The sequence below is a fragment of the Bombus huntii genome, chromosome 11 (assembly GCF_024542735.1).
Source record: "Bombus huntii isolate Logan2020A chromosome 11, iyBomHunt1.1, whole genome shotgun sequence".
Lineage (NCBI taxonomy): Eukaryota > Metazoa > Arthropoda > Insecta > Hymenoptera > Apidae > Bombus > Bombus huntii.
Window position 1 is genome coordinate 142,136 of NC_066248.1, and position 24,906 is coordinate 167,041.

Below are 24,906 nucleotides of genomic sequence, written 5' to 3' on the forward strand. Positions count from 1 at the left end.
ATCGAATTCACGAATCTACGAACATTGATTAAACATTATTTCACATTTAACATAATTAAGTTGTTTGCTGAAAATATTTAAAACGAAATTTGTTTCGTGCTAAATCTATCGATTATAAAGTTATCGTTCATATTTGTAACTTTCTATACTGGTAATGCATGCAACATTATGTATATACGTATACATAATACAAAAATAAATAGTTTTCAATGACGCAACTCTACGTTATCGGAAGTTTTCTAAAATTATCGCGTAATTGGCAAAGCTAATGCCAAGTAATTTGATAGAAAATGGCATTGTCACTGAATATACTTATTATGATAATTTTTATGTCTTGCCAGGTTTGCAAATTCATTAAAAGTACCTGTTTGTACCAATAAACGGGCAAATAAAAAGACGACGCATATCGGAAAGTAATTTAGCATTGAAATCTTGAATGAGAAATAGTAAATAATAATAATAAAATAATGACAACGGCTTTTCTAAAATTGTTAAATTATATTAGGAACAGAGGGTGCGATGTACGTATACATGTATGACAATTGTGATAAAGCAAATGAAAACAATTAAATGCGATGCAAGTTTATAAATTAAATGAAATTTCAATAATTGGAATTGTATACGTAGAGTAATTTACGTAAAATTTCCGTTCTAATCATATCGCTAAAATGTGAAAACCATCGTACGATGTAAGCAAGTACATTGTACATATTATTCAAATACGTATACGATATTGCGAGAGAAGACACAGCATGAAATATAATGATAGAACGCATGCGCTTGTTTTCTTTATCGCGAATATAAGTGGCATGTACATATATCGCAGAGGTATATCCGTGTGTACATGAGAATAAAGAACGAAAGGAGAAGATTGCACAGGCTGTGCTTACGTTCAATGAGATTCGTCGATGTCGAATGTGGTGGGTGCTGGATGATCGATGGGAAAAGCAAATGAAACGACAGGGTTTGTAGTTGGTACCGCGAGATGTCGTGAGTTTAGGATACTACGAAGCAGAGAAACGCCGCGCGCGGCTTGCATAGTTCGTCAGAGTAAACACACAAGTACGATTTTGGACAACAGGCACCTCGTGCGCTGCCACTGGCAGATAGTTGGAGAGGAGGTTGTGTTGAAAGAGGAAAAGATTGGAAAATAATATCTGTTAAAAGGAAGTGTTTGTAAAGCGGATGGTGGTAAGAGATCGGTGAAGGGTGATGATATGTGACGGGGATAGAGATCGGCGGTGAGGGTATTGTTGGTGAAGGTACATATTGTCAAGACGTTTAATGTGCGCGGTGCGGGCGCGTGGTACGCTCGAGGCGGCCACAAATGAAGAAGTGGGAAGCGGTGGCGAGGGTGGTAGAGAGGGAAGATGTCGAGTGGCTCGGCCTCGAAACTCGTGAACGGTGAAAATAAGAAGGAGAACGTTCACGGGTACGAGTACGGGAATAGGAAAGAAAACGAGAGCGGCGCTGCTGGCAGCACTGCCTTTTCCATAGTTGCTTTAGCTGGTGATACTAGTAACGCTACTACTACTGCTACTTCGACCACTACTTCTACTACTACTTCTTCTTCTTTTACTACTACAACTACTACTACTACTACTACCACCACTACCTCTACCACCACCGCCACCATCACCACCACCACCACCATCACCACCACCACCACCACCACCACCACCACCACCACCACCACCATCACCACCACCACCACTACTACTACTACTACTACTACTACTACTACTACTACTACTACTGCTACTACTACTACTACTACTGCTGCTGCTGCTGCTGCTGCTACTATTACTATTACTACTACTACTACTACTACTACTACCACTACTACTACTACTACTACTGCTATTACTACTACTAATACTATTACTTGTACTACTACTACTACTACTACTACTACTACTATTATTATTACTGTTGCTGCTGGTGGTATTGTCAGTGCTGGTGCTGGTGCTGGTGCTGGTGCTGGTGCTGGTATTGGTACTGGTACTACTGGTTCTAGTGCTACTAGTGAGAGCGGTAGTGGTAGTGGTGGTAGTGGTTGTTCCACCAGCAGTGATAACGGTGACAGTGGTAGTAATAGTGGTGTCTGTGTTACCGGCTTGACCGCCGAGGGCGTCGTCGGCGTGGAGTTTTGTGACGTGAATTCCGATCTGAAGATACCGGAGAATCGGGGAGCGATACGTAATGAAAAAGATGTGAACACGAGAACGGAATACAGTGAAATCGAATTTGAAGAGACGTACACCGGAAGGTGTATCGAGACGCCAATCGTCAATCTCACCACCACTACCACTACCACCACCACTACCACCACCATCACCATCATTGAGCACGACGATCGAGCGACTACGGCCGTTTCTGCTCCTTGTTACGAAGAAGACGAGGAAGAAGATAACGAGGAGGACGACGACAACATGGTCGCGGCGATGAACGAACACTTGTCTACCACGTCGGCGACCAGCGGCGTTCGAAGTAACACGGTCTCGACTACCAGCACCACCGTTAACTCTGTCGTTAACCAGAACAATAGTTGCTCCGGTACTGAATTCGAAAACGTCGACGAGGATGGTAAACCAGCCGCTGGAATACTCAGTTTTCCCTGTGATTTCGATCACATGTACGCCAGCATGACAGATAGCGGAGCTCCGGCAGTAGCCACTGCCACCTCCACTCTTGGTGTCAGTCCTCTTCGAGGTAACGAACCACGTCAGAACGATCTCACAGAAGTCAAACATCTTAAGGAACTCTTGCTTCTTCATCTTGATTTGATTCAACAACAGTCTGAACAAATCGTGACGAAGGATAAGCTCTTAGCAGCTCTACGACAGGAAAATGAAACGGTACCTTCCTTTCCTTTGCTTTTAATCTTCTCGTCTCAATGTTAACGCGTATCTCAATGTTCGTGTTAATTTACAATTATTTCATTTCCTCGGGGATTCTCTCTTTTTTGTCATTTCTTTTACTACTAATTTACTATTACCACGCGAGCTGCATGTTTCTGACGATAAGATGCATTACAAAGTACCCGCGTTTATGTCCGTGTGTCAATATCTTTGCCCTTCCCATTCTTTCAACTCTGCTTTCCCGGTTCTTATTCCTCTTTCTTTCATTGGTCACTCGAACGTGAAGGTCAGACGTAACGTTACCGCATGATGGCGCTGTTTTGTATAGAACCGTAACTTCGAAACAACAAGCACGTTATACATATGTAACTTCTGTTTGTTTCTCGCGGGCAATCTGCCTTTCCGGTGACGATACTCTCACTATGGAAAATAAAAGATCTTTAAATAAACGGATTTTCTGAAAGAATCGATCAATTTTCGCGACACTATTGTCGATAATATCACTCTCGCTAATACTTTGTGTTATCTATACGTATGTATGATCAATTGCGAGAATGATCATGCCTGGGATTCGGAAAGAAATCAAAACTCGACCGACCTATCGTTTGTTGACAGTAAATAAAGTTGTTTAAACGAATACTGCGTAATTTCTGTGATTATTCATTTGTGAATGTTTGTGTTTCTGAATGAAAAAAAGGAAAAAATAATTCATTCTAATCTTCCTACATGAAATTTTTTGTATTTAGTTGTATTTACATTTTCCGTGCAATGTATGGAATATATTCGTCGTGTTTATTATTATTTAAGTAATAAATCTCGATTTTATATTTGTATCTAATTAATTGATTAAATGTTTAAATCTATATTTGTACAATTTCAATATATCAGAACTATAGTTTTCATTAACATTAATGCTGTAGAGATACGCGTTATTTTGACGGAACTTACTTATAAATGTGTGTCTGTGTTATAGCTTAAGCTGCGGTTGGAGCGTATGGACAGGCGTGTAAATTTGCAAAAGCTCAGATCAGAAAACAATGAAAATTCCATTGCGTCAGAGCACATAGGAGCTTGCTCGTCTCCAACTATTAATTCTGTGAATGTGCCATCGACTAGCGAACTTCACAGGAATATTCAATCTGAGAACAGTAATTCTCAATACAATGAAAGCTTTAAGATACGTTTAAATACCAGTGGTGGCATTACCACTGTTAAACAGGAACCAAATGATAATCAAAGTAAGCACGAGACAAAAATAGAAACTGGTAATGATATTAGATTAGAGTGGGAAGAGAAGAAGAAAAGAAGAACGGACTCGACGTCGCTATCCAGTGGAAGCAAAAGGAAAAGGGGTGTTTCATGTTCGTCTACGATTAGCAACGACACATCCTCTACGGTACAAGATAAGCCATTAACTCAAGAAAACAACAGGAAAGGTGATAGGAAGGGGAAGCCATTAACAAAAAAGGAATCCTTCCTTACTACAGAGGAACATTATTATACAGCTGTTGGAGATCCCAATTATACGTTAAATTTAAAGGAACCTAATTTAGTAGAAAGTAATACCTCGTTAGAAGTTCCAAATTGGAGGGTAAAGATATATACAAGCTGTTATACGATGGAAGGAACTGAAAATTTGGATGATGAAATTTTTAACAAAAGACATTTAAAGTTAGAAAATGATGAAAGGAGGAGAAAAAGATGGGATGTACAAAGGATAAGGTTTGTATCGCGTTACCAAAGTAATACAAAGTGTCGTTACTGTATTTTATTTCCTTCCAACCGTTTCATAATGTTTCACCGTTTCGATCAAACTTATACAGCCGGTTGATTATTAAGTAAATTTCAATAGTCAGATGAACTTCCATTTTTAGAGAACAGAGACATATTGAAAAATTAAAACAAAGACAAGAAAGGCAGAATCATCAAGCAACGTGTTACAATACGAATCATACCGGGCCGTGTCCGTCTGCTGTTGAAGAAGAAGCTGTATCGTCGTTATGGCCTGATGTAGAACAAATACAAAGTCTTCAAGTGGATCCCCAGTTACCTGTTACTGCATTTGGTACTCCTATTCCTAGTTTCACCCCAAGGTAAATTAATAATGTATTAATAACTATGTCCTACACTCGTACTGATTCATATTGGTTATGTCATTTGTTTTATAATTACAGTGAATTTTCTTTACCTTGGTCAAATATGTCACGATCGAACAGTCGTCGTCCAAAACGATCAACAGGTAGAAGAAAATCTACTAGAAGATAAACGTTTTACGACAGTGGACAGGATTATTTTTGTCTTATCATTTTTAATCTTTGTTATAGATATGCTCCCTCATATACATCTGTTTTTTTCTTTTTTCTAAAATCATATCTTTTTTATTACATGAAATAGGAGCACCAAAGATATTTTTATTACCCTTTTTTAAAACAAAATTCAGGAAAGATGACTATACTTGACAGGAGTACCTATAACACAATGCTTTTTATTTCTTACTTACTCATCCGTGTTTATTAAAGCTTGATCAAAAGATATTGATCTTATAGTTTGTTCAAATCTATAAGAATCATTTTATTTGTACGACTGTAATTTGATATTGTCGCAGTTTTGTAGAAATGTTATTCATTTATTCAATTTTAATTAATATTTATTAAATATACTTATAAAATCTTATTTGAAATTGTACAGACTTCAATGGACATAAATAATCAGATTAAGTGTATTTTCTTGCAATTAACTGGATAAAATGTGAATTTACATTTAAACATGCAGAAGCTCAAATGCGTTGAAGATATGCATACTCCGCGATAAACTATTACAAAATTAATATTATATACAAATAATGCAATTTACTTCAAATTCTTCGTAGCCCTTTTCTTTAATTTTGGCTGTAAAACTAATTGGCGTCAACAAATATGTTCCATGATTAATATCAAAGATTCAGTAAAATTGTAAATTATTTATGTAATTTTTTCTTTCTTTTTTTATGGATAGTGCAAGAGAAAAGTGGGTACGACGTCCGCTTGAAAATATTAAAATGAAATAAACTTCTTTAATAAATTTCTTTTCAGTTTTAACATCAATTATTAAAGATGTATCTTTGTTCCGTCTTCTTCTTTTCTATTTCTTTCTATCTCATTTTTAATTTCTTTCTAAATTTTACCCTAGCATTTAATTACAATCGTCGAAAATTCTTTCAGTAAAGTGCACTAATTTATTATGAATGTACTTTAATTGCATTATTCTATTTTATCATACATGACAAGTAATGGGGTACTCGATTCAACCGTCCATAAGAGATGGTCAGCATTTCGTAAATTGAAATGCTCGACGTTAAAATACGGTGAACATAGCGATTATAACTTGTAAATAAAAAGAAACATCTTTCCAATTATACATAAGTTTTTGTTTACTATTTTATTTATAGTAGTGCGCACTACCGATGAGTAGACATCAAACGATTATATTTTGTTTACAATAAACAGAATAAGAACGAGTAGCGTCTTTTAGGTATGTTAAGACATAGCATAGAATTATTTACGTTGTTCTCGTTAATTCGATTTTACGCATTGAAAGCTTTTTCAAGTATACCAAAGACGTAAAATAATGTCATATACTTTTCTGTTTTAAAACTAATAATTTCATAAAACATACATGTGTGTGTATCACATTTTGATACACAAAATCTCATAACATTTATAAATATTATAATTATTATTTGAAACAACATAAATTTTTGTGCTATTAACATTATTTGAATTGTTTAAAATATAATTTTGAAAACATAAATGAATGTTAGGCATAAAGTACCTCCTGTTAAGTTTTAACGATTACATAAATTGTTTCGGAATTTCGTGATATTGTTGTGACTTTCGAATTAACGAGATTGTGACAGCCTACGTAATTGTCATGTGTATAGCATGTATATACGTTTACTTTATTTCTCGTGTGCGCGCGCGTGTGCGTACGTGCGTGCGTGAGTGCGTGCGTGCGTGCGTGCACGCATATGTCTGATATACCGTATGCGTGCAACTATAAAGTAATGTATATGATTTTAACTGGATCGATGTATATATAGGGTGGCTCATTTATTTTGATCATGCAAAACATTTCCGTCATTTTTAATGACAAAGAGAACTATAAAAAAAAAGGTTGTTTAGTTCAGCGTAACAATCTTTTAAGATCGCAGTTTTCAATGCTTATGTCTCTTTAATGAATTAAAAACATATTATAGGGAGTACTTTTCAATGATAAAAGAATCGTTATGAGTTAACTTAATTTATATTTTTTATCACTTTATTACTTTCGATGCATAACAAGCACAACTTGAAAAACAACTAAAGTTTTATAAACTGTGGTCTTAAAAGCTTCACTGCGATGATAAAAATTTCTACTTTGAACTAGACAACTTTTTTCATTTTTTATTTTTGTATAATATTAAGGTATTAAAATAAATGAATCATATATATAAGGGAATGAATGACTGTATGCGTGTTTTACAAAATATATTTATTATATTGTGTACTATATATAAATATTATATATTATAGTACACATATTATTGCTCTACATACAGGTCGTTCCATAAGTAGTGGACCACTGCTTAAGATTATACATAATAGTATTAGGAATATAATTTCAGTCGAATATTTCGGCTATCATAGAGGTACAAGAGCATTTACATTCTAAATGTATTTCATATATTAGTATGCGAATCTGTTTGTTTCTAAACAAAATGAAAAGATATTAAAATAAATAATGTATAAAATAATAAGAATAAGGAGAGAGAGAGAGAGAGAGAGAGAGAGAGAGAGAGGTAAAGAGGAGAAAAAGGTACGGTCCATTAGCAACTTATGAAATGACCTGTATATAATAGAAATTATAATTTAGAAATAAGAAATGTCAAATAAATAAAATTATTTCTTACAAAAACATTCTGATAAATGTTAGAAATTAATTATCCTATAAATAAATCGAAGTTTTCAAATAAATATTAGGTGACGCGTTGTGATGTAAAATTTTGCATACAGAGTAAGTTAGTTTTATTACGACACAATATCGATTTATAATTTTTCAATTGAATATAGTCAAATTTCTTTTGAAACCTCTTGAAAACTCTTTTTGAAAGGAGAATTAGAAACACTTTCTGTGTACAATAGACGGACCCGATTCGTCGTATTCTTGCTTAGAAATCCACATTTGTTGGAAGGTGCTTAAACTGGCCAAGATCGAACCACCGATCCAGACCGAGTATTTCCTTTCTGGAGGCGCGATTATCTTGATCTTCATTGTAGACGGAGCCAGTGCCGTTATTTCCTTTTGCATCCTGTCCGCAATACCTGGATACATAGTGGTTCCGCCCGATAAGACCGAATTGGCGTATAAATCCTTACGAATATCGACGTCACATTTCATGATTGAATTGTAAGTGGTTTCATGTATTCCACATGATTCCATGCCGAGGAAGCTTGGCTGAAACATTGCTTCTGGACACCGAAAACGTTCGTTTCCAATAGTAATTACCTAAAAACAGCATCAATTAGTTCGTTAATTTAAACATTTTGCTCTCAAACTCTCAGTTCCTGAATAACCATAGATCGTTAAAAAATTAAACATTATATATAAGTCAGAATTACCTGACCATCCGGTAATTCATAGCTTTTTTCGAGGGCACTTGAGCCAGCCGCCGTAGCCATCTCCTGTTGAAAGTCCAAAGCAACGTAACACAATTTTTCTTTAATATCTCGAACAATTTCACGCTCCGCGGTCGTAGTAAAGGAATATCCTCTTTCCGTTAGAATCTTCATGAGGTAATCTGTTAAATCGCGGCCGGCCAAGTCCATACGTAAAATTGCATGCGGTAACGCATATCCTGAATCAAATAGGATTCTTCATTCGTAACAGCAATTATAATTAATATATACAGGATTCGTCTACTTTTCGGTCTTATAACGATTTGGAAGGATATTGTCATAGACTTTTATTAAAACTAAAACCAATACTACATTTGCGTACATTACTACGCGTGATATATGCCAATAAAAATGTTCATTCTGATAATAATTTCCGTTATTCGTGCAACATGTATTCACATACAATAAAATGAATGCCCTCTTCTCAAGTATATTATACAAGTTGTATAAATTAGATAAATTTTAGTTTTTAGACAAATTTTACAAATAAATGAATTAAACGAATTATATTTTTCATTAATAGTTAATACGTAAAGGTATGTATTTTGTAGCGATAAAAATCACGACGTAAAATCGTATAATTTTTTCAGGAAACAGTTTTTTTTTAAATTAACGTTAGCTGTACACAAATATTATATATACAATGATATCTTGGATCGAGTCAAATGAACCGTTTTGCTTTTGTAATATTCGTTAAAGAATGAAATATAAACGAAATAATATAATTTGCAGAAATAATCATCCTGTCGGTCGAAATGATAAATACACATGTATATGTATAACGACACGTACCCTCGTAAATCGGTACTGTGTGTGAAACTCCATCTCCGCTATCTAGAACAATGCCTGTAGTGCGCCCTGAAGCGTAAAGCGATAAAACCGCTTGTATAGCGACATACATTGCTGGAGAATTAAAAGTTTCAAACATAATTTGTGTCATCTTTTCTCGGTTAGCTTTAGGATTCAAAGGAGCTTCGGTCAATAGAACAGGATGTTCTTCCGGAGCGATTCTTAGTTCGTTATAGAATGTATGATGCCATATTTTTTCCATATCGTCCCAGTTTGTTACAATGCCGTGCTCGATTGGATATTTAACAGTTAAAACACCCCTTTTACTTTGTGCTTCATCTCCCACATAACTGTCCTTCTGTCCCATACCAACCATGATTCCCTATATATCATTTTTTATTGTTTTCAGAACAAATAAATAATGTGATAAGTATCCATTCTTTCTTATAAACTTTGAAACAACTTGATTTTACAAATGTAAATGTATTGAATTTTAAAAATACGATAATTTTGAAGGTTGCACGGTATTCCGATATTAAGTTAGAACAAATATTATCTTATACTAATATAAATGTACATGACAGTATGTATAAATAAATTTAGCTAACGATTTATAATAGGTCATATTTAAGATATTGTTAGTTTTACCTGATATCTAGGTCTTCCAACAATGGAAGGGAATACAGCACGCGGAGCATCATCTCCTGCAAATCCTGCTTTGCACATCCCTGATCCATTATCTACTACTAAGGCTGCTACATCGTCGTCACACATTTTAAACTAAAAGTATTTATGTCGCTCTTCTGATTTTTGTAGGTATAAAAGGAAATATTAATCTTGATTGCCAAAAACAGCAAATAGCTTGTTTATTTGACTAGATTTTGCACTACCTCGACAGTGCATTGACTCTTCTAATATTGTTTCTGCTGAAGAATGGAGCTGCTTTATATTAATGCCCCCTCTTTTACTACCTCTATGCATTCATGCCTGTATATTAAACAGTTCCTTGCACGTCAATGAACTAGTATACATTTCAGCTAACATAATGTGAGCTAATATGATTTAAGCTAATATACAGCAATTTTTGGTTCTAACATTTTTATAATTTCCAACAAATATTCCCCCTATTGATATCTAATCTCTCTATTCGATATAAATGCCAGTTCTTTATTTTCTACATTTGTTATATTTACAGAATAGAAATTGTTAGCCAAAAAAGAGTTTAACTTCTTTAGTTTCTTAAGAATTTCTGAAATCTGTATGACAATATTAATCCTATACTTAACAAAACTGCCGAAATGACTTACTACTTATCAATGAAAGCGAAAACCAACTTATGAGTCCATTAAATACAAACGAACTGATAGAATATGCAAAATGATAGCTTAAATAATGATAAAGTTTACATAGTAGAAAAATATGTTATTTTTATTGTTATAAATATGTATATCCAGTTTATTTCAAATTCCAACTTTGTGGAAACATTTCTTATACATAGATGTACATATGTGAGTAATTTTAATAATAGAAACAAAATATGTATCTTACAAATAATTTGTCTTTTATGATATAAGGTATTATTTGCATATTTAAAATACATATATATGTCTTTTCTTTTTCATTAATTTAGCGAATGCTCTAGTTTAAAATGCAGTTCGTTTACAATTAAACAGTTATATACATAGCATCTGTTAAAGAAAATTTCATGCAATTACTAGGAATTTTCGTTTAATTCGTCCTCAAATAAATATTCATAATTGTATTTAAAAAAAATGTGTGTGTATGTGTTCTACAAATGTTTATTTTTATTTTAGCTTTATTTCGTTTCAGTTAATTATTTACAGAAAATAGAAATTTCAGTTTACTAAGTCTTCCAGAATTAACGCATTTTAGAGATTCACTGTTCCATAGAATGACCACTATACAGAATCTCGTTATAATCGGTGTATTACATTCCTTAATTAACTGTTCGACTAATGTTTATAATTAGGCCGTGAAATTAAGTATCCAGTTTGATTTTAATTTGCTGTGTATCCTATTTTCAATCGTGTTTTAGGGTGGAAAAATGATAAAGAACGTAGTACCAAATTTATTACAAATTATAGAATATAGGTGTAAATATTTTTAGCTACATTTTACATGGAGTACTACTTTTCCATCGTTTCTCGTATCCTCTTAAGAACTAAGTTCTTTTTTACATTGACTAGTCTTTAATTTCTGTATTTACAGACGAATGTACAAACATTAGCCATAAAAATATAATCAACACATATATTTTTAATTTATGAATTTTATTTATCCCAAAGACCAATTTCTTTCATTCTTGTTTGGAAATATTTTTCTAAAGCATTAGCACATCGATAGTACTCGGTATCAGGACTATTATACAAGCGACAGTTAGTGAAAATTCGTGTCATGTCTGCAATAAATAATCTTCTTGTAACATAATATCTAGCTTTCAATCGATCAGTCATAGTTTTGAGATCTGAAAAGTAAAATTTTTCATTCTTTCCCCATTTTGTACGATTTATTATGTTTTGAATTTTTCTACTCAATCCTTGCACTCACCCATTGGATATTTAATATGATCGTAATAATCTGGCACTTCATTCTTATCCACAGGCTTTAAAAATGGCCATGCTGTACTATGATTTTTTACGCTATTCAAAACATTTTTTAACGCATTATACAAAGAATCAGTGATATCCAAGCACGCTTCCATTGGTTCTGGCCCTTGAGTTCCTTTAGCTACTCCTCTTGTTCTTGTCTGAGTATAACTTTTCCAACCGGTTTCACGAATACCAGGTATAGATTCAACTGGAATACCCCTAACACCTTCTTTGAAACATGTTAAACCAGGGTGAACTTTTTGTATCTCTTGTTGCCTTTGATGAATCAACTTTTTAATAATTTCTTTCTGTTTTCGTATCACAGCCGTAAATTCAGTATACACAATTTTCGCATTCAATTCGCAATGCATTAATGTTGCTCCTTCATAATCCTTAATATATCCTTGATACATTGACCGAGGTAATTTTATATCTTTACTAAAGCCCTGCTTTTTGAAATATCCGATTGCAAATTCATCGGCGAATGTAAGGAAATGTAATATATTATTTTTTATATGATAGTCTTTAAGCATATTCATTAAGTGTGTACCATAGCCTTTAACTTGTTCTTGGCTTGTAACAGCACAAAATACTATTTCTGTAAAGCCCTGAGTAGGAAACATTCGAAAACAGATACCACCAATTGGTCGACCATCCTTTATTAGAGCTAGTGTTTTATGCTTTCTATAAATAAAGAAACCATTATAAATCGTGAAAAATATATCTATTTTATTATCCACGTTACTTACGGATCAAAAACTAATTGAGATATGTATTCTTTTGGCATTCTAGGTAATTGATGGCTAAATACATTATGTAATCCAATTAACCAAAGCATTGTTTGTTTAGAAACTGGCTGCGTTAAACTGTTCCCAACCACGTGAAATTCTATAATCTTTCTGCTTTCCTCAATCTTAGCAGTTTCATCTCGTGGAACATTTGGAGGAAATACTGCGTCAGGCCCGCACATGTAATTAGGATCGTTAATAGTCGCTATAATTTCAGCAACTGTTTCTTCTGATAAATCTTCAAAAATTTCTTCATTCTTTCTTCTTTTTACGTCTGAACGGCCTTCGGAATGTGATCTTTTTTCATGAATTTTCTTCATGCCAGGACTTATGTTAATTGTTGTATAGTTATCTTTATCATTTGGCGGAACTGTGACTTTTTCAAATTCACCGGTTCTTCTTCCTTGACTTGCTTTTGATTCCAATGCAGATTGTAAATAAGTAGGTGGTACTTGTTTAAAATCAGGATCCCAGATCGGAGAATTATCCGAATAAATCTCTGCCTCTAACATTGATAGGAACCTAAAATTGAATAAATATATTACATATTGCATATACGTTATATATCTCATCGATTAATGAAGTAACACAAATAAAGTAAAAACAGAAATTTTTACATACTTTGGAAAATGTGTTAAGACTATTACTCTTTTCTCCGGTGCTAACTTATCTCGTTCACTGTGACATTTATCTAGCAATTGCCTGGAAACTGGCTTAAAAACAGCTTGGACGAACGTTCGTCCAAAAACTAGAGACGTATCGTAATGAGGTAATGAATCACAAAATGCTGGTATATGACAAAATACAAGCCAACGAGTATGATTAATTTTATATGCAGGAGCTTCTTCTGCACTGATTGTGCCTCTTCTAGCACTAAGTGGATCAAAGTTCCAATGGTTCAAACAATGCAGAAACATTTTAGCCATATCGCACATAGCTTGCATGTCTCTTTGCGGCAAGTGACCATATTTATAAGCAACAAAATTCATTACTGCTTTTGCTATACTAGGTCGTTCAAAAGGTGGTTGTCCTAATGGACCTTCTATCATAGGTTTAGTCATAGATTGTATACATTTTCTTAAAAGCTTGTATAAGTAGAAATAAACTTTCTTTGTGTCAGGATCTTCTTCTTTCTGTAAGCCTAGAAAAATATTGTCAGCGTCTATAACCATACATAATAATTTATTGACCTCTTCTTCTGATTGATTAGTCAAATGTGAAACATGATTTTCTAAAACATGCTTGCAACTTTTACATGGGTCAAAAAAATTTATAATAGGTTGTTGCGTATCATTTTTAGAAGATTTATTTAGTAATTGAGAATTCTTCCATCCAACGCATTTGCAATCTTCAATTTTACACGCGCTATATGTTGCAATTTTTAATATTTTTTTCATTTGTGGTAAATTTAACATGTGTTGTTTCCTTTGTTGTATTCTTTGTAAATTATTTTGTCGGCTGCTCTGTTCCTGTGGTCTGACAGTATTTGATTCTCTACTATTTCCTGCATGTTGTGATGTACTAGTTACACATTGACCAGTTTCCTCTAGCGACTGTAAAGTTGAGTTACGATTTCCTTCTTCAGTTGTCATACTTTTCCTAAATAAAAGGGTGAAAGGAAATAATTTTTGGCTTTATATAAAATAAGAAAGTGATTAGCTTTTGAAATGAAAATATGTAAGTAAGGGATGCATCGTAAACTTACACCGTATCAATGACCCTATAACTGTATAAATTGTCAATACATTTAGACTGTTAATAGTAAACAATACTACTATTGTATATCTTCGATATAATTAAATGTTATAAAACTAGAGAAAAGATTCATAAAACAGATATAACACTTATATTTGTATGTAATATACGAGGCTCGACGCTTATTTACATCATAATGAGCATAAAGGTTAGGAAATAAAGTGAAATTAAATTGAACATAGTGCCATCTATTTCACAAATAGAAATTAATCCTCTCTTTCATTCAACATCCAAGAAGGTTCTAAAGCTTTCTTCTTGTAAGTACGACGATCAATCTTTATCTTATATTAGATGATATATATGATACAAACTACATTATTTCTGTTATAAAATATTCGAGATATCTTCTAAATTTTATTTCAATTACAATTTCAAATAATTGTTCAAATGTACTATTCCAATGAAAATTTGATAGCGTGTTTTGATTACATGATTCATGCTTGATAAGTCACGAGTAAGTACTTACATACTTACTTAAAAGGGTCTTCGTACTGTTTCGGTTTTGTATTGCAATATCAATCGTATCTTATCTTATTTTCTCCACAACGAGTATTTAATATACTTATGTTTAAAAATTTAAAATAAAGACATACAGCGGTGTATATTACGAAAATTTGGTATTGCGTTAAAAGATTTCTAAAAAGATTGCGTTAACCATATTTTAGGTTTAATTGTACATCAGCTCAGCGTAATATTGGAAGGGACTTATAAATATAATTGTGTTCTTGTTAGTATAACAAATTATAACGAAGAAAGTAAAGTTGCAAGAATTATGGCTACTTGGGATGGTTCTTATTCAGGGCCAGATGACCAAAATTATTGTCAAATGTATTCTGATCAAAGCATACCTGGGCCTGCAACAGGAAATTGGACATTATTTTCTGATAATATAAATAACGATTATTTGCAACCTAGTCGTGAGTTCTACGTACAAAATGAACCTATATTTGAACAGAATAGTCCGAATGCTTTCTATCATTCGAACACCAATGTTATGCCAAGTTTGTTGACTACAACCAATAATTATCATGGGCATGTAATAAACCCAGTAGGAAATACACAAGTATTAAATAGTGAGGAGTACTTTCCAAATGTTGTCAAATCTCAACAAGGCTACGTATCTGATGACTCTTGGAAATATGATAGCAATGTAATGAAGAACGAAGATAAATATGCCTCTACAAAGAGAATTACGGAATCTTCAGGCAGCATAGTCAATCACTCAAAATTACATGTCATGGCTGAAGAGTTTGTGCCAAATAATAGAGGATATGGTGATAGAAGTAAAAATAAAGAGTTAGAGAATACAAAATCTACTAATGATGCAAATTATCGTGTCACGGATAACGGCAAGATATCAGATAAATACTTCTTTTGTAATGAGAGTAGGCATGAAGGTAAATATAACAACAAAAAATGTTCTAATTATAAGCACAAAGAAAGACATCAAGATCAGTGTTACAAAAAAAATGCATATACAAATTCCTATCAACAGCATGTCAAAACTTCTCATAAACTTCAAGGTAATAAATACTTTACTAATAAGTATTATGCAGGAAAATCACAAGTAAATTCAAAAGTTATAAATGAAAATGCATTGGATCAATGTTCAATGACTAATAGTGCTACTTGTAATAATAAAAAGGATCCTGTAATAAATTTGAATAAAGAAGAATCATCATTAAGTATGAATGTATGTTCAAATAAAAATAAAAATTTGTCGAATGAGATTAATGATAAAAGAACTATTATTGGTGATAATAATGTCGTACAAGGTGATAGCATACAGCAGCCCAAAAATTCGATGAAGGAATTTACTTACTATAATCCTGGTTTCAAACAGACCTACAATAATCATAGAAATTTAAGGAAATATCAGTATAGTGATAGATATAACAGGGAAGGAAATTTTTATAAAGAAAAGCGACATCACTATCCAGGATATGGTAGAGAAAATTATAATAAAGAAGATAAAATTAAAATAAGAAATGAAATGTGCAGTAATGGAGAATGTAGCGAATATAAAGAATGTTTTAACGAGAGAACTGGATTAGAAGCAAAAGAGATAAAAGAGAAAAGGCACAACTATCAAGGATATAATGGATTTAAAGAACATCATAAGGAAGCTAAACTAGAAATCTTTAAAGAGAAAGATAAAGGTAAATATTATGTATCTGAAAATAAAGAGAAAGGAAATGAACATTGGAGAAATAAAAGGGAAATTAGCGAAAGAAATAATATTCAGAAACGGGGACAAAATAGGAAGTCACCAGTTGGTACGTATGTAAGTTGGTATTTCCTATGCTATGTTGTATTTTTAACATGATAATAATGCAGTTTTATAATTTTATTGTGCAGATGATGATGCAAGTCAAAGAGAAAGACTAGCAGAACAGTTGAATAGAGGACAATTAGAATGTTTAGTATGTTGTGAATATATTAAACAGAATGATTATGTTTGGTCATGTTCTAACTGCTATCATGTGTTGCATCTGAAATGTATTAAAAAATGGGCAAAGTCATCACAATCTGGTAAATATAATTAGAGTTATAAGCCGGATAATTTTTTTATTAGAAGTTATTAAATTGTATACTAATAATTCCTATATACTATATACCATACTACAATAATTCTTTATATACTATTTATATAGAAAATGGCTGGAGATGTCCAGCATGTCAAAATGTTAACTTAGTAATACCTGAAGATTACTTTTGCTTTTGTGGCAAAACAAGAGTACCTGAATGGAATCGTAGAGATGTTGCACATTCTTGTGGTGAAATTTGCGCTAGAACATTATCCAAAAATAGTTGTCCACATAAGTGCACTCTTCTATGCCATCCTGGATCTTGTCCACAATGTACAGCAATGGTAACAAAATATTGTGGCTGTGGTAAAACTCAGCAAACAGTACAGTGTAGCACTCAGAAATTATTGCTGTGCGAGTCTATATGTGGCAAAAATTTAAAATGTGGCAGGCATAAATGTCAAAGTAAATGTCATCATGGAGAATGTGCAAATTGTGAAGAAACAATAACGCAAAGTATGTAATTTAAATATGACATAATGTAAATTAAAGTATTAAATTTCATTCTGATAGCATATTTACTTTCAGAGTGTTATTGTGGCAAAAGTACAAAAGAAATAACTTGCCAGAGTAATATTTCGTTCACATATTCTTGTGGAACTATTTGCGGTAAATTGTTAGAATGTGGTAATCACACTTGTACAAAATTGTGTCATGCGGACGCTTGCGAATCCTGTTCTTTAACTCCTGACAAAATTACAACTTGTTGCTGTGGGCAAACACCATTAATAGATAAGAGACAAACTTGCTTAGATTCAATCCCAGTCTGTGACAAAATATGTTTGAAAAATTTGAAATGCGGGCAGCCTAGTGAGTGTTTCATCTCAAATTGAAGGTGAATGGGATTTTTGATAAAATACAGTAAAAATTTATGATATAATATATTGTCTGCAGATAATCCTCATAAGTGTAAAGTGAAGTGTCATGTAGGGGATTGTCCTGTTTGTGACTTAATTACCAATGTTAGATGCCGCTGCGGAAACATGGATAGGGAAATAGCTTGTAAAGATTTGATATCAAAAGCTGATGATGCACGGTGTGAAAAGAGATGTATAAAAAAAAGGTCTTGTGGGAAGCACAAATGTAACCAACTGTGTTGCATAGAGATAGAACATATTTGTCCATTAATATGTTCTAAAACTTTAAGCTGTGGGAGGCATAAATGTGAACAAAGCTGTCATAAAGGTATTGAATTATGTTAATGATAATATTAATGTTAATTTTGAAATTAAATCGCAAATATTAAGTAAAAATCATAAAAATTATACTGTACGATAAAGAGTAAAAGAAACTAAGATTTGTACCAAAAAAAGAAAAAGAGTCAACGAAATTAATAGATTAATATAAAACATTATATTAAAATAGGAAGGTGTCAACCTTGTTGGCGAAGTAGTTTTGATGAATTATATTGTGAATGCGGGGCTTCTGTGATATATCCTCCTGTTCCTTGCGGGACAAGAAGACCTATATGTGACAGACCTTGCTCTCGACAGCACTCTTGTGGCCACGAAATATTACATAATTGTCATAGTGAATTAAACTGTCCGCCTTGTACTGTTCTTACTCAAAGATGGTGTCATGGCAAACATGAGTTACGAAAAGCTGTACCATGCTATGTTAACGAAATTTCATGTGGTTTGTCATGTAACAAGCCCATATCCTGTGGCCGACATAAATGCATTACTATTTGTCATTCTGGACCATGTGAAAAACCAGGACAACAATGTTCTCAGCCTTGTACCGTTCAAAGGGAACTGTGTGGACACATCTGTGCTGCTCCGTGTCACGAGGGTAAATGTCCAGACACACCTTGCAAGGAGATGGTTAAGGTAATTGATTAAATATGTTTTCAAAATGACATTCACGGCTTGATGATACATAAGATGTCTGTATAATTAAGTTTAAAGTTTGTATTAATATATTGGCTTTCTAAATTACTAATAAAAATCTCTTTATACGTAGGTGACGTGTCAGTGTGGGCATAGGACTATGTCGCGTGTTTGCGCCGAAAATTCTAAAGAATATCAGAGAATAGCAAGTAGCATATTAGCTAGTAAAATGGCTGATATGCAATTAGGTCATTCTATTAATTTGGAAGAAGTATTTGGTCAAGGAGCAAAGAAGCAGAATCAGTTAAAAACTTTAGAATGCAATGATGAATGTAAAATAATAGAACGGAATAGAAGATTGGCATTGGGTTTGCAAATTGTAAATCCAGATTTAAGTGGAAAATTAATGCCTAGATACAGTGATTTTATGAAACAGTGGGCTAAAAAGGATCCTCATTTTTGTCAGATGGTTCATGACAAATTAACCGAGTTGGTTCAATTAGCAAAAACCTCTAAACAAAAATCACGCAGTTATTCCTTTGATAGCATGAACAAAGATAAACGTCATTTTATTCACGAGTCTTGTGAACATTTTGGTTGTGAAAGCCAGGCGTATGATCAGGAGCCAAAAAGAAATGTTGTTGCGACTGCTGTAAAAGACAAGGTAATGCATATTTTACGTTTAACTAGCAGAATTGAACTTATAATTTAATTTTCTGGTATTACGTTGAAATTTATTACAGTGTTGGTTACCTAGTTATAGTTTATTAGAGATTGTACAACGGGAAAATGGTCAGAGAAAAGTTCCAGGTCCAATGTTAAATACTACAAAAGCTGATGGATCCGTGAAGTAAGTAAAATTAAGTAAATTTTCAAAATCTGTCAGGTAATTTTAATAAATTAACAATGGGTTTGTATATCGGGTTGGCAACTAAGTGATTGCGGATTTTGTCAATACCACTTAATGACAAAATCCGCAATTACTTAATTGTCAACCAAATATTAATTTCAAATTATCCATTTGTTCTTTTTAGGACAATATTATCACTGCCTGCGAAAAAGATCCAAAAGCCAGAGACAACATTAAGCATAAAAACATCAGAACCAGAAATAGATTATTTTGATTATAAGGGTTAAGATTACTATCTCCGTATTACATAAAGTGTAAGTAATATAAGCGATGAAATTAATATCATAATTAGAAAAAATGCTGTTAAATATAATGGATTAACTAAACATTTTAATAATATTTATTCTTTGTAACACATATACACATATACACATATAGACATATACACATATATACACATACACACACGCGCGCACGCACGCACGCACGCACGCACGCACGCTACCATAATATATGTATACATATATGTAGAGTGACCCAGATAAATGGGATCACCTAAGCATTTGCCTTATTTATTACTGTTGTATGAAAAAACTTTTCAGTACAATTCAAGGGCCACATGCAACGGTGAAAACAGCTCTATTTCATGGTCATTTTTCTTACAAGATTACAAGTGGTGGACATCACCAGTTTTTTTTTTTTCTTTTAAATAGAGCTGTATATATTTATTTTTCCATATCCTTATAGAGCACGAAAAAAACAAATTCAATGACCTTAATAGCTACCTTAATACCGTTTCCATCACTTAATCTTCAGATACTTGCGTTTGAATTGTACATAAATGATATTTAATTATGTTCAATCGTTTCAATGGTAGAATAAAAGAATGCAAAATTTCCGACTTCAGAGCAGAATTTTCTAACTTTTAAGTTTAATTTATTAGTGCCACACGTCACAACTGTTATAAGACAAATTTTTAAAGTTACTATATGGTATAAGAGTTAATGTCTTGGATTAAAAAGTTTTGGTTTCAAATAATCATTATAAATGATTAAGATTTTCTTTACTACCGGTAATCATTATCGATGACAAGAATTTTATTTTGATTGTGAATAATCTGTAAATAGCTCATCACAAGTGGCCGTCATGTATAAACAGAGGACGTTAAAATCAGTAACGTGTCGAATTTCTTAGTTGGTATAGCAGTCACGTTGGGCCACTAAGGTTCATAAAGTGATTTGTCTCGTGGTATATTTCGTCTGTGACGCAGCCCACTGGCTCGTAGGACACTGTTTTTTACATTGCACGAGAGGTCTATCTTATCTTTAGTCCATGATGTTGTCATTGATAATATATGTATACATAATATGGTTACATCGATAATATAGTTCCCTTCGTCGTCTGATAAAGTAGGTTACCTCTTTAACTTGAAGTTGGTGCGGTGTGCTTCTTTGGCCTGAACTCCGAAGTCTGTCACAATCCTGGCCAATAGGGCCCATATATATGAAAATTGAGCGCTCCTATTGGCGCAATGTATTGCGGTGTGAAATCGAGGGTGCCTATTGGTGCAGAATATTGTCAAAGTCAAATCGAGCGCGCCTATTGGTGCGAAATATTGGAAAGTCGTAGTTTCTCGGAGAAACATACCGTGGAGTGTGACGTTGTACTCTTGACAATCGTGGAGCGAAAATTCGTCCCGTCGAGCGTTACCCTGTCATTATTGGCACTTTCATTTCAAGTTTACCAACATTTCTACACTTCTATCTGCTTCATTCAAATAGTACGTTCGTATTTAATTACTTATTGATTTTATTTTTAATCACTTATTAATCTTAGTAGAATTAAGTAGTCTAACGAAATTTTCTTTTACTTTCATCGTTGTCTACGTATTTGACGAGGTTACAGTCATCGTATTACCGGTCTTTCAGATAGAGTTTGGGTTCTATTATTACTTTATTTCGCTATAATTAGTTTCATTGCTTTAAATTATTGGTTTATTATACATTTATTCTTGACTGTATTTCTGATGGTTGAAATTATCTATAATTCGCATTACCGACCTTTGAGGGAGACTGGATTTTATCGTCGCTTTATCTCGTTATAATTTGTTCTGTTATTGTTAATTACTGATTTTGTCATACATTTATTTGAAATTGTCGTTTTTCTTTTGTGCAGATTATTGGCTGGTCACGTGACTGAAAGGATAGAGGTTCATCACATCGCCACAGATGCCATAGGCGATTAATAATCGATAATTCGAACTGATACGAAATGGACGCTACAGATGATTATTAATAATCGAGTCGTTGATTTCTCGTGCAGATTTAGTAACGATCGAGGTATTAGAACAAAGCAGACGTACGTAGACGATTATTTTCTCTTTTTATTGAATCAATGATGATCGATATTTGCTACGTAATTGCTGCTATATAACTTACGATTGGTATATAATGACATTATTTTATAAATAGTTGCATAATTTGTTGAAAATATTAAGACGAAAGAAAAACCTTAAAGAAATCAAATTTTGAAACTGTTTCGGGTATATAGATTAGACGGATATACTTATTAAGTGATTAATGTTTTTATATCAATATATAGAAAATTATACGAATCATTTGATTGTTATTAGAAAACAATTTGCTGCAAAATTATTATATTTTAATGTATTCGAATGAGAAAATCGGTTTATTATTATTTATTATCGGTATATTAAAGGGTCTGAACAAGACACGTTGAAATAGGTTTCTGTGCAATATTAAATATACACTCTAATCACTAATCACTTCGGACATGTTTATGTAAGGAAGTTTAATTTATTAGAAGCATCGTCGAATCTTTATACGGTGCAACATAATATATTAGCAAATAGCATAATTCACACTCCGATAACGAACATTCAGAATTGAATTTATCCTAATGAAATGATATTATATTTTAAAACATTAATAAAGATTGGCAGATATATTAGAAAATATACATTGCAATACATAAACGGTGTTTGAAATATTACACGTATATCCCATTTTCTTAATATGTATATGTAATAGCTGTTTGTTGGTGAGAAACGAATAATAATCGGTATATAGTGTATACATTTCGAAAACCTTGCCCCTATCGTTCCCTGCTAATACAACTTTTCTTCAGAACATATTTTTGACCGCGCGCAATGCGCAATACGCTAGAATCGGTGTTTGCTGCGTAATGACATTTTTTTTATATTTTCTAGAGCACGGTAGCTGTTGATAGTTGTAAATTCAGTTCAGGAAAAGTTATACGCGAAATTAGAATTTGGAATCGAAGCGACAAGTTTTCAACGCTGCTTTCGCATTTTCGAAAACGTGCTTCGACGAAAGGATTGTTGCCTAAGGTTGTTTGCATTAATATTTAATTTTTATTCAATAAGTTAAATAAATGTCCCATTCGCTGTCAATTTGTCTGTTTCGTAATGGAATTTCAATAATCCAGAGAGTCAGTTATTTGGACGAGTCGTTACGTAGGCGCGTTTTCGCATGTTCAACCTGTTTCAGAGAATTTCATTTGAGCAAATCGACGGTGAAGCTGGCCGCGGATGGAGTATGCCATTGTCTCCTGTGTATGGCTTTGGCCATGGATTTTTCGAATTCCGCGATCGTGGTCGCGAATAGGTTGCCACACGAACTAACAGGACGGTTCGCTAATTTTATAGGTTCGTGTGTATGCCTGTAATGGCATGTAAACTCGGCATTTGACCGCATGGTGCAGCACTAGTCCGAGAACAATCCAGGTTCGTGAGCGTGAGCATTCTCATTACCTCTCTGATACGACTGTGATTCGAGGCGATAGGTTTCATAACCTAAGTGCAGTGTGAGAAATATTTAAGGTTCTTTGTAATTAGATTCCAACGTAATTGAAATAGATGGCGGACAATATTGAAAGTAAAGCTACGGTCGCATCGGAAGAGATAGAAGCGGAAGAATGCCAAGAAGATGTTCCAGAGGAAGGAAAGATTATTCGGAAAGACGAAAAATCGAGGCTAAATGTGGAGGTGCTCGATGACGCGGAAACTGTGACGTTAGAACAACCAGTTTATCAAATACGTCCGCAGTTACACGAGAAGTACCTATTAATCGTATCGAAATTTTTTACAGTTGAACTCTATTCCTTTGGATTGAGAGTTTTTAATTGAATTTCTTTTTTAACGACACGACGTTTGTTCGTCAAGCTTTATCTCGTTCAATTATTTCTAATATGTTGCTATTGTTGTTGCTGTTGTTGTTGTTGTTATCGTTGTTACAATCAAGGGGAATACTTTTTTCATTTTGAAGATATGATTTTATACTTTAAGTATATACTTCTAACATAATCTTAAGTATATCATTTGTAAATATAGAAACTATATACAGAGCAGTCTAGTACCACTGTCGTTGTAAATAACGTATGAAATGTATTTTACATGGAATGTAACTTTTATTATTATTAGGAATGGTTAAAACGAGTAATATAGTAGGTCGAATAGTTCGCTAAGCTCTACTTATATATAACGATAGTTTAATAAAGCGTTTCGCTTTTGACTATAACTAAAATATAAAAGGTGAACAAACGATTTGGATACAGGTTTAAACCGTTAAACGCTAAAGAAGTTATACATAATGTGCTATTTGATCAGCTTTCTGCGAAAACTTACGATGCTCAGGAAGCAGCTCAGTGGACTAAAGATATAGCGGATTTAATTAGAGAGAAAGTTAAAGGTGAAATTCTCTTTTCTAAAATAAGTTAGGCGTCGAGTAAATAATACGCTAAGTTTAATCAGCCAATTCAAAATTTCAAATAATTTGTTACGTACTTATTTCTAGAGTTAAAGTTCAAACGTTACAAATATATTGTAAATGTCGTTTTGGGCGAGCAGCATGGTGCTGGGGTGAAAATGGGTACAAGATGTATTTGGGATGCAGAAGCAGATACGTACGCGTATGATAGTTTCTTGAATGTAAGAGTCGCACAGTTAATTTTAGTATCTTAATTTAGTTTAATATCGATACTGTATTTGACGGAGAACACTAAACGGAGATACTAAACAGTTTACAAATTGAGTTGCAACATTGGATATCGTTCGACTACATCAATTTTAAAATAAACGTACTTGCAAAGATACGATATATATT

The 24,906-nt window shown here is 33.2% G+C and overlaps 5 protein-coding genes across 10 annotated transcripts in view; 3 read left to right on the plus strand and 2 right to left on the minus strand.

Annotated features, from left to right (window-relative positions):
* Positions 1 to 73: 73 nt before the first annotated feature.
* Positions 74 to 6,358, plus strand: LOC126871192 (serine-rich adhesin for platelets-like). The gene is made up of 4 exons (XM_050629704.1): positions 74 to 2,858; positions 3,835 to 4,583; positions 4,736 to 4,954; positions 5,036 to 6,358. Exons 1-4 carry the CDS (start codon positions 1,371 to 1,373, stop codon positions 5,124 to 5,126), a joined length of 2,547 nt encoding a protein of 848 aa, XP_050485661.1. The 5' UTR covers positions 74 to 1,370; the 3' UTR covers positions 5,127 to 6,358.
* Positions 6,359 to 7,267: 909 nt separating this feature from the next.
* LOC126871228 (actin, clone 403-like) lies at positions 7,268 to 10,980 on the minus strand. Its single transcript, XM_050629821.1, has 4 exons — positions 9,992 to 10,980; positions 9,347 to 9,725; positions 8,498 to 8,733; positions 7,268 to 8,384 (listed from the first exon to the last, which is right to left on the minus strand). Exons 1-4 carry the CDS (start codon positions 10,115 to 10,117, stop codon positions 7,995 to 7,997), a joined length of 1,131 nt encoding a protein of 376 aa, XP_050485778.1. The 5' UTR covers positions 10,118 to 10,980; the 3' UTR covers positions 7,268 to 7,994.
* A 146-nt stretch (positions 10,981 to 11,126) lies between these two features.
* Positions 11,127 to 14,594, minus strand: LOC126871193 (histone acetyltransferase KAT2A). Its single transcript, XM_050629705.1, has 5 exons — positions 14,446 to 14,594; positions 13,362 to 14,339; positions 12,702 to 13,262; positions 11,912 to 12,636; positions 11,127 to 11,828 (listed from the first exon to the last, which is right to left on the minus strand). Exons 2-5 carry the CDS (start codon positions 14,330 to 14,332, stop codon positions 11,635 to 11,637), a joined length of 2,451 nt encoding a protein of 816 aa, XP_050485662.1. The 5' UTR covers positions 14,333 to 14,339; positions 14,446 to 14,594; the 3' UTR covers positions 11,127 to 11,634.
* The window catches only part of LOC126871186 (protein shuttle craft), a 223,773-nt gene continuing 213,259 nt past the window's right edge, over positions 14,393 to 24,906 (plus strand). For 2 of the 6 annotated variants that reach the window (XR_007691551.1, XR_007691553.1), the window contains exons 1-11: positions 14,393 to 14,417; positions 15,161 to 16,771; positions 16,854 to 17,027; positions 17,150 to 17,539; positions 17,612 to 17,893; positions 17,978 to 18,268; positions 18,449 to 18,912; positions 19,046 to 19,576; positions 19,656 to 19,762; positions 19,947 to 21,542; positions 21,938 to 22,120. Coding sequence is in view for 1 of the 6 variants with exons in the window: in XM_050629685.1 (XP_050485642.1) it covers positions 14,408 to 14,417; positions 15,161 to 16,771; positions 16,854 to 17,027; positions 17,150 to 17,539; positions 17,612 to 17,893; positions 17,978 to 18,268; positions 18,449 to 18,912; positions 19,046 to 19,576; positions 19,656 to 19,762; positions 19,947 to 20,049 (3,963 nt within the window). In the remaining 5 variants the exon portion in view is untranslated. The other 4 variants (XR_007691552.1, XR_007691554.1, XR_007691555.1 and 1 more) reach the window with 4 other exon arrangements.
* Positions 23,661 to 24,764, plus strand: LOC126871295 (dynein light chain Tctex-type protein 2B-like). Its single transcript, XM_050629931.1, has 3 exons — positions 23,661 to 23,860; positions 24,359 to 24,492; positions 24,598 to 24,764. The coding sequence occupies exons 1-3, from the start codon at positions 23,661 to 23,663 to the stop codon at positions 24,762 to 24,764; spliced, it is 501 nt and encodes a 166-aa protein (XP_050485888.1).